Source organism: Nelumbo nucifera, chromosome 3, assembly GCF_055504915.1.
Source record: "Nelumbo nucifera cultivar China Antique chromosome 3, China Antique-T2T, whole genome shotgun sequence".
NCBI lineage: Eukaryota > Viridiplantae > Streptophyta > Magnoliopsida > Proteales > Nelumbonaceae > Nelumbo > Nelumbo nucifera.
Genome location: NC_142651.1, coordinates 27,072,346 through 27,081,722, shown reverse-complemented (window position 1 = coordinate 27,081,722; position 9,377 = coordinate 27,072,346). Strand labels below are relative to the sequence as shown.

At 37.0% G+C, this 9,377-nt stretch overlaps 1 protein-coding gene and 1 non-coding gene across 2 annotated transcripts; one reads left to right on the top strand and one right to left on the bottom strand.

The window, feature by feature from the left end:
• The first annotated feature begins 2,415 nt into the window (after positions 1-2,415).
• On the top strand, positions 2,416-2,497 carry TRNAS-AGA (transfer RNA serine (anticodon AGA)). Its single transcript has one exon. It is a non-coding gene; the product is annotated as a tRNA-Ser (tRNA).
• A 2,193-nt stretch (positions 2,498-4,690) lies between these two features.
• LOC109114925 (uncharacterized) lies at positions 4,691-8,760 on the bottom strand. The gene is made up of 3 exons (XM_019198366.2): positions 8,569-8,760; positions 8,338-8,467; positions 4,691-5,768 (listed from the first exon to the last, which is right to left on the bottom strand). The coding sequence occupies exons 1-3, from the start codon at positions 8,699-8,701 to the stop codon at positions 4,994-4,996; spliced, it is 1,038 nt and encodes a 345-aa protein (XP_019053911.1). The 5' UTR covers positions 8,702-8,760; the 3' UTR covers positions 4,691-4,993.
• Between the last annotated feature and the right edge of the window lie 617 nt (positions 8,761-9,377).

Below are 9,377 nucleotides of genomic sequence, written 5' to 3'. Positions count from 1 at the left end.
GAATAGGTGACTGTTCAAATTTCAAAATGTATTTTTTCAAACAAAATCATTTCTATTTTTGTGTCTCTTCTTCCTCCCTGTGCCTCTTCAAACAGGTACACTGTTCTGAAGAGGCTCTTGTCTGAACAGACACTTCTGTGTCTATTTAGGTCTGAAAGCACACTATAAAAAGAGTGTTGGCCGATCCAGTTTTTAACAGAACAAGTATTTCCTCCTTATCTTCTCTAAAATCTGAACATCAACTTCTATGGTTCGCAGATGGATTGCTTTATTGATTGATGTCTTTCTGTCTGTATAGTTAAAAGATGATTGGATATTGAGATCTGACTTGAACAATTGGATTCCAATTCAGAATACATTAATATCCTACAAACATGTTCACTCCTCTGCATCCCTCCAATGAATACAAGCACATTTAGTGGTGACAATTAAAAGAACAGTTCACCTGATATATATTTTGAATTTATTTCCATCACTGACCTGTCCATGTTTTATTAGGGGGAGGTGGCAATAGAGTCAGAGTGCTCTGACTGTCCCACCATTTAAAGCATCCCAAATATTGTTGCAACAGGTTTTTAAGAAGGTGTGGGTCTATTTACTAGTCATTTAAGAATGTTTCCGTAGGTTCAAAGTTAGACATCAAAGGAAACTCTTTTTATCTTATCCAATCAACAATCGTTCCAATATTCATTAAAGACTTCCACTTCACCCCCCCTACAGGCTACATATGTCCATTCTCTCTGATCAACATTCAATCAAATATCCATGGGGGCCCTAACAGTGCCATTCTTTTAGAAGACTTCCGACCTTCTCCTTCTCATGCTCTTCCTTTCTAATCCACAATAATTCAAAATCTTCATGGAGGATCTTCTCCTTCTCCCCTTACCCCATATGGAATTGGCATATTACCACATTTTTTAGATAATCTTAGAAAAAATCTTCCGGCGTAATCATGTTGTGCCGGTGAATAATTGGGCACAAGAAAGGGATGCATCACTACACTCTACTCCAACACCTGTTTGGCTCATATTAAAAGGGACTTTAACCTTCCACTGTGTTGTAAAGGTTTCCCAACCTTTCCCTACTTTTTCCTTCAAACCAAACATAGTCTTAAGGACCAGATTTTTGCTTTCTTCTTTTCTCATTCTCTACACTTCTCCAATGGGCATCTCAAGACCTATTGCACATTAAAAAGAAAAAGAAAAAGAAAAAGAAAATATGACTAATGATAATCACAACTAGACCTAAAGAGTTGCATGTCCAGTGCTTGGGCTTAATAGAAGGCATGAATTAAAAAAAAAAAAAAAAAAAGGCTTCATTTCTTCTAATTGAAATAGCTTATCATGGTTTGAGCCTTTGAGGGAACTGCATTTCCTCCACAAGGTTCCAAATTACAAAGACCCCAAGATTCCCTCTCAAATTCTCTAGTTGTTCTTTGTAGGAGTATCTGGGTCAGGATGGCTTCATCTCATTGTGGTACGAATCTAACTCTGAATAAATCTTGATCCACTGGATGGGGCCCAAAATTGATATCAAGTCCATGGACTCACAAATGAAACTAAGCAAATCATCACAGCCACAAAATTCATTGACCTTTTGCCTTCAAGAGATTTGCCATGATTTTCTAATATCAGTCAATAGAATTGACACTTGATTTGAAAGAAGTTTCCCATGTGAGATCCATCAAATGGTAGAGCCCAGCCCATTCAACAAATGCCCATTTACTTGAATATGATAGAACAGAGTCCAGCAATCAGTCCGGAATCCAAAACCCTGGGGACATCAACCCCAAGAATCGGAAAAAAAGGGAAAATGGGTTCTCTTAATAATAAACTTGTGAGGTCCTAAATTTTCATTTATGGGGGTAATTGTGCAAGGAAGCAATACTTGACCGGTTGACCCTGAACCATTAACCGGCTTGAACCAGTCTCTTTCTTTCTTTTCAAGGTTTGGATTGGTTAATATCAACCAGATGGACAAACTAGGGCCAAAATTATAACGTTTGTTAGCTTAAAAAAAGACCTCATCGGTTTAATGTTGAGTACTGCACAAAAATCAGTTAAGTCCGGTGGAGTAGCGCTGGGTTAAAATTGTGGATCACGGTCCTTGATGTATTGATGTGTCCCCAACCTGAATCGGATGAAGGGACTTTAAATGAGCCCAACGTAATGAATCAAGGGCCGTGATTTCCCGGTTTTATCCCAGTGTTACTCCAAGGGGAGTAGCTGATTTCAGCTTATTCATCCAACCATCCAAGCAGGTGATGCTAATACAGACACCACTGTACAATAGTGGTTGGACCGGTGGATCGTTCTATATTCTACGCATGGGGTGAAGGAGACTTGACAAAGATTGAATGTTCTCGTGGTGTGTCGTATATTATTTAATATTAAACCAGCCGTTTCCCATCATGAGGTGGGCGTGCCGGAGTGGTTATCGGGCATGACTAGAAATCATGTGGGCTTTGCCCGCGCAAGTTCGAATCCTGCCTCCCACGATTAAAATTATTCGTGTGGGCATTTATTGGAACCCATTTTCAAGAAAAAATGTCTATACTTTTAAGACTCTTTTTTCACAAAAAAAAAATGTTTTAATTTTGTTTGGGAGTATTTCTACCACATAGGCAATGAGCAATAACTATGTTGTTTGGGAAGGTGTCGTTTTTCATGTATGTGCTGACAGGTAAGCACTACATAAAATATACGTAATCGTCAATCTGCTGGTTGGCATTATTAGAGAATATCAACCTATTCAAGGACCTCACCTAACAGCTTAAGCTTTTAGGTTGAATGGTTCTTTGAGATGGCATCAGAGACAAAGGTTCAACCTTGAAGTCTTTTCAAATTGTTCCTGTGTTTTCGGCAAGTGGCTAGCATCTTAGCCACCATGGCATCCATTTTTTGGAGAATCACAACACTCCATAAGATTTCAATCATGGGATTCACACCTACTGAACCATCAAGTGATGACACCACACTCTTGCCAAACAAGCGGCAACTCCCTAAAGCTGGTTTCTGGAATTACCTAGACCGTTAGATGATATAGATGGTGGCTCAACTTGCAATTTGATTGAACTGGTTAAGATTGGTCAATCGGTTCGAGTCAATTTGGCTTCATGGACCTACTACTCTTCTATTTGTCCCATAGAGGTCTATTTCAATTAAAAGAAAAACAGCCTACCAAGGCATTTCATTGACCCATTGAGGTCTTTATTAGTCATTCTTAGCCCTTTTTAGATTGGCCTGTTGTGACCCATTTCGTATCAGCTGAAGAAGCCAATCCATCGAGGCATTTGGGTTGACCCATTGAGGTCTTCTTTTTTTTTTTGGTCTATTTTGGCCTTTTTTTCTCAGTTTCGCCTCCGTTGGCCCATTGACAGCTTTTATCCTTGCCCATGGAAGCTCTCCTAAAAATAATAATAATAATAATAACAGGTTCTCATCATGCCATCATACAACCGGCCATCATGTCATCATCATCATTCCAACAGGCTTGTCATCATCTTAAAAATATGACACGATCAAGGTCACCATTTCATTATTTACATGTCACATCCTCGCAACTATCATCATATTGCAGCCATTTGTGATCAAACACATGAAAATTTCTAATAGAATTTTGTTATGATAAAGATGATGTTGAATAGAGTTACATTAATTCTTAGTATGATAGAATTTTGTTATGTTATGATAGAGATTGAGATTGTATTAGAGCCACTTTGACCAAGTGGTTTAGTGTTTGATTCTCATTACCCCTATTATAATTAATTAAGTTTCAGCACAAAGGTATGGGTAGGCCTGTACTTATTCGCACTTCAAGCCCAATGGTCTTTCATATGAGGGGGCATGTTAGAGAATATCAACCTATTAAAGGACATCACACAACAGGTTAAGCTTTTAGGTTGAATGATTTTTTGAGAGGCATCCATGATAGCAACTGGTTGGTATATGTCATAAACCGCATGAGAGCGACTGGTTGCAGTAGTGCCAAATAAATTCCTTCAATCAACATCGGATGAAGCTTTGGAGGTCTATCAGAATATCCTAGTTGAGTAATGACTCGTCATTCAAGTCTGTTGAGTGCTGCCTAGAGATCTACATGGAATGGGTGGGGTTTGATGGATTCACAACCTCCAGATATGATATTGAAAATATCGTCAACTTTTTTGCCAAAAGTTGGGTTCACTCATTTCAACCATAAAAATGAATTCCATATATATTGACTAATTTCCAGTACAACTGATTGCTTATTGTATATTTTTAAGCTCCAGGATGACGCTTTATGAATTATACGGTACATATCCTGCTTTCTGTAATTAGTAACGCAACTAAAATTGGGTTTTTAATTATTCATTTTTTCAGCTGTAAGTTCTATAGATACGAGTGGGGTGTTTTTCATAAAGGATATGAAGAATTCGATGAAAAAACGAGGTTTCATAAAGGATATGATTAAAATTTTGAATAAATATATAAGGCCATTAATTTCCTGTCCATCCACAGTAAATTTTGAGACAAAGCTTAAGGATGCAACATTACAAGCTTGTGTGCTGCATTTATAGCTTGGGTGTTTCCCTGTCGTCACCAGAATGTGATTTTTATTTGGCTTCATATTTGATTGATCTGCAGCTTAATGCCGTTTCAACATACTTGGAATTTTCATTACCAAGTAATCAAAAAAAAAGCCCAAAATGTCTCAACAAAACAAGTCTTTTTGAATCTATAAGAGAGAAAAGAAAGAAAAAAGAAAGCTGAAATTCTTATTTATCTAGAAGATCAAATACATGATCGAGCCTCAAAACAAATAATAAATTGTCTAATACATCCAAAATGAGTCCTCTTCAAGAGTTATGGCATTGGAAAAGTGTTAGGCTATTTCTTCACTTTTCAGCTTAGTTTTGCCATCCATCCTGATTTCTTTTGGTTCGCCCTACGTAGGAAGAAATCATTGGCAACTCGTTCTGGATAGTTTCCCATTTATTCATCTTCTAATAATTCTAAAACAGAGGCCAACCTATTGAGTTCAAAACTTCATCAGATTGGAGTGGGTGATATAGATCTTGAACCATTGTTTCATTTGTTAAACCTTCATGCAAGATGTCATGAGATGAGAGGGAATAACCAAAAGTAGAACTACCAGAAGAGAAGTTATTCCTAACACCATCTCCATAAGTCGCATCTGTGATATGTTGAATTTTGTCACCACGATGAACATGCAATAAATTTGAGCTTGAAATATCGGATATGGGAAGGTCGTCAACAGTGAAATCCATAATAAGATCCGAGGGATCATCTACTTTTTGACTCGAATGGTCAAAAATAGAATGTGAAGACAAGTTATTCCTAACATCATCCCCATCACTCACGTCTTTGATCTGTTGATTTCTGTCACCATGAACATGTAAGAAATTTGAGCTTGAAATATCGGATATGAGAAGATCATCAACATTGAAATCCATAAGAAGATCCGAAGGACCGTCTACATTTTGGCTGCTGGAAGAGGATGGCTTGTTGAAATCCCTAGTAGTCCCACCAATTATCTGAATCTTCTCATTTCCTTCCTTTCCTTCTTGTTGTGGAAGAAAAACTTGAATGCATCGTCTTTTGGCTTCGGGCTGAACAATATAAGAATTTTTCATGGGCTTCTTCTCTTTAGATTCCACGAGTCTTTTTTGTTGTTCAGCTTGCAACTTCTTGATTAGATGTGAATTCCAGTAGTTCTTGATTTCATTATCAGTTCGTCCAGGTAGTCTTCCTGCTATAAGGGACCATCTGCAAAAGCAAAATGATTTATCAATTTTCCTCTTTATGGGCTATGTGAGATCTTGACTTCTTATATTTGCCAACACCCAAGCATAATTGTTCCTTATTAAAAATAGTTTAGAACCTAGTAAAGAAGATCAAAACCTAATTTTATTTTAAGAATTAGAAATCCATACAACAGATGATATGTGTAGTTTGAGTTCCCGTCTTTGTTTTGGTTGATATTTTGTTTCGGCTCTCCTACTTGAGCTTTCCAAAGGGGTCCAGATGCAATAGGCATGTTAGTTAGTAAGCACAATGAGCGAGCACGTAATAACTGTATAACACATGTCCCAATTAATGTATCTTTCATCCAAACATTAGGATACTTTCTTCACTTTAGATGGTTAATTTCTAACAAGGAGTAGCAAGCTTTAGGATACTTTCTTGTAGTAGGCATGAGGGTGTAAATGTAGGCTATATATAAGGAGTAGATCAGTGTTAGAAAAACAGTTAAATTGAATTTTTTTAGTGCATGCTTGTTCGGTAGAACTATCTTCTTCTTATTTCAGCTCAAGTTCTTTTCTTTGTAGCTTCCATAAATACGAGTTGTTTTTTACCTACGCTAGTTGGTACCGGAGCACAAATTTGATCTCTTCTTTGGACTATGACTCCTAGGAAGAGACAAATGGTTCACATGAGAAGAGATGGTAGTACTGAGAAGATAAATCTATGCATTTGCTCAAGAGCTTATATCATTATGTTCGAGGGATATTGACTTTGATTCAAGTGCTTCCGTTTGTTCCATATCATCATCAAGGAAAATAACTAGATCGGCTGTATTGCAGGTGGTGACAAGAAAAGGCGGCAAATAAGTCTTAAAATTGAGATCATGGGGTTTCATAGATGTATGACCCTGAAAGAATTCATAGGTTTGGCTGTTCGTGGTTGAAAAAGTTCTTGAATTTAAGGAAATTGTGCTCTTAGTAACCATTAGGGATGTAAACAGATCGGATTCAAATTATGGTATATCTAAATCCGATCTGATATTATGAAGAGCATATCCAATCTGATCGGATCTCATAAACAGGGATTTGAATTTGAATCTGATTAGGAAGTCAGATATTCAGACTGGATCTTAGTTCTTTTAAATTAATAAATTATTAAAAGAAAATTAAAAATAACAATTTAAACAAAAAACAAGTATCTTTGCAACTATTTGTTATATATATATATATAACAAATTTACAAAAATGTAATATAAATAATATAGGATAGGATCTTTTCGGTGATCCGAATTTGATTTGATATCTGATCGGATCCCATCATTCGGCCTTACCCCAATCTGAAAATCTGAACCAAGGATATCCAAATCCTACAAAATGGGATTGGACTTCGGCCGATCCATTTGCACCCCTAATAACCACTCAATTTAGAGGGCATGTAATTGTGTGGTGACATCAATTGAAACGAGCCATATGTGCCAAGGTAGAGTGGTGTAGGTATGCAGCTAAGGCTCAGTTGGAAAGAGTACAAAAGCAAATATTTATAGTGCAAATACATACAAAATAATAATATAAAACATAAAGTTTTGCACTCTACATATTTGCATTTATACTCCTTCCAAACCGAGCCTAATAAGGTACAAGAAGCGCCTGGCACAGAGGCAAACTGATGGGTGCAATAGGCACTTAGCCCAGGCCAGAGTAGGCAAGCATGCATTGAGCAAATGGAAATAGGTGGCATAGTCATGGTACAATGCACATGGGTGCAGGGCAACGGACCAAACTTGCATAAGACGCAATATGATGCTCAAAGATGGACCTTACACACTGGTTGCTGCTAGGAGTGGGTTCGAGTCGAGCCAAGCCGAATAGTACCAGGCTCGAGCTCAGCTCGAGACTATTCTACAAGGCTTGAGCTCGAGCTCGATCTCGGCTCAACTCAGCTCGTTTTATATTTTATAAAAATATTTTATTATAAAAAAATAGAAAAAATATTTTATAAAAATAAAAATAATATATAAAAAAAATTATTTTATATTTAAAAAATTAATAATTATAATATTTTTATTATATATTATTTTCTATAATTTTATTATATATTATATATATATTAAATATCATATATATATATTCGAGCCGGCTCGCGAACTTCATGAACCGAACTCTAGTAGGCTCGAGCTCGACTCATTTAATAATCAATCACTAAATTGGATTCGATCTCGACTGAAACCGATCTGAACCAAGATTTTTACGATCCAAACTCAAACAGCTTGTAAAAGCTCGGCTGTTGCGACCCCTAATTGTGTTTTGTGTAGCAACACCTTAATTCATCAGTGGGAAAAACTACCCCGTAACACTTTAGTTTATAGTTTAGAATCATATATAAAATGTTATGTTCGTTGACGTTTGCACATCTACATTAATGACTTCCATTGATCAGTCTGACAGATGTTCCTTTAATTTGTCAAGACCGAAGATAAGTGGAAATCCAGACCCAAGATTAACCACCTCTGCCTCTCGTCAACTAGCTAGTTAATTAATTTCATCAGTGGGATGAAATAGATAGAGAAGAGAAATGTAAAATGTAAAATCACCTGTTGCCGATAAGTTTATGCATTTTGATGATGAGGTCATCTTCTTCCATGGAGAAGTTGCCCCTCTTAATACCTGGTTTCACATAATTCATCCATCGGAGCCTGCAACTCTTACCACATCGGTTCAAACCTACAGAAATCAAGGTTATTTACCATCATCATCAGTAATTCAGTTATAAATAAAATTTGGTCATGGATTAACTACATGTCACCCTTAATTTCGACTATTACCTGCTCGTTGAGGGAGTTCTCTCCATCTTCCCTCTCCATGGATTTGAATGTAGTTCAGAAGCAGCAAATCCTCGTCAACCGACCAAGCTCCCCGCTTGACTTGCTCTTTCACACAACATTGTTTTCTTACCATTTCTTTCTTTATTCCAATCCCAGCAGGAGAGAAATCTTCGAAATATGTCTCCCTTTGGCTAGCTCTTGTTTCTGCTCAAGAGAAATGAGATCCCAACTCAATATATATAATGATGGACTCACTCACTCAAATCAAGCACGCAACCCACCACTCGGGTGGGTGCAATGCATGCCTCAGTTTGGCAACTGATCTCGTGATTGGATTGTTTGGTGGAATGTAAAATACACAGGAGTGAATCTGACAATTTGTTTGGACTGTTTGTATACAGAGATTATATCATTGAAGTAGCAAGTCACATGGTAGACTATATTCAGTGCGTGTAACAATTAATGGAGGGGCTTTATTTTGCCTCTCAACTTGCTTGTACTAATGTACTAATTCATAATGTTTAGCAGGAAAACAAACAAAGTTTTGTACACGGAGCAGGTTAATATATAGCTAGTAGATTCCGTTAGCTTTCTTAAACGACAAGGAAATCTCACGTAAAGTTGATCAGCAGTACAAATCAATTTCAGAGGGTTTGATTGATTAATTACCTCTTTGCATATTTGGTTATGTATTATTATGAAAAAAAAAGCCTCCCTTCACCGAGTAAAGCGTCCAACTCACCAATACTATTGCTGGCACGTCAATAACGACAACAAAAGAGATGGAAAAGGACAGCCACACAACAAGC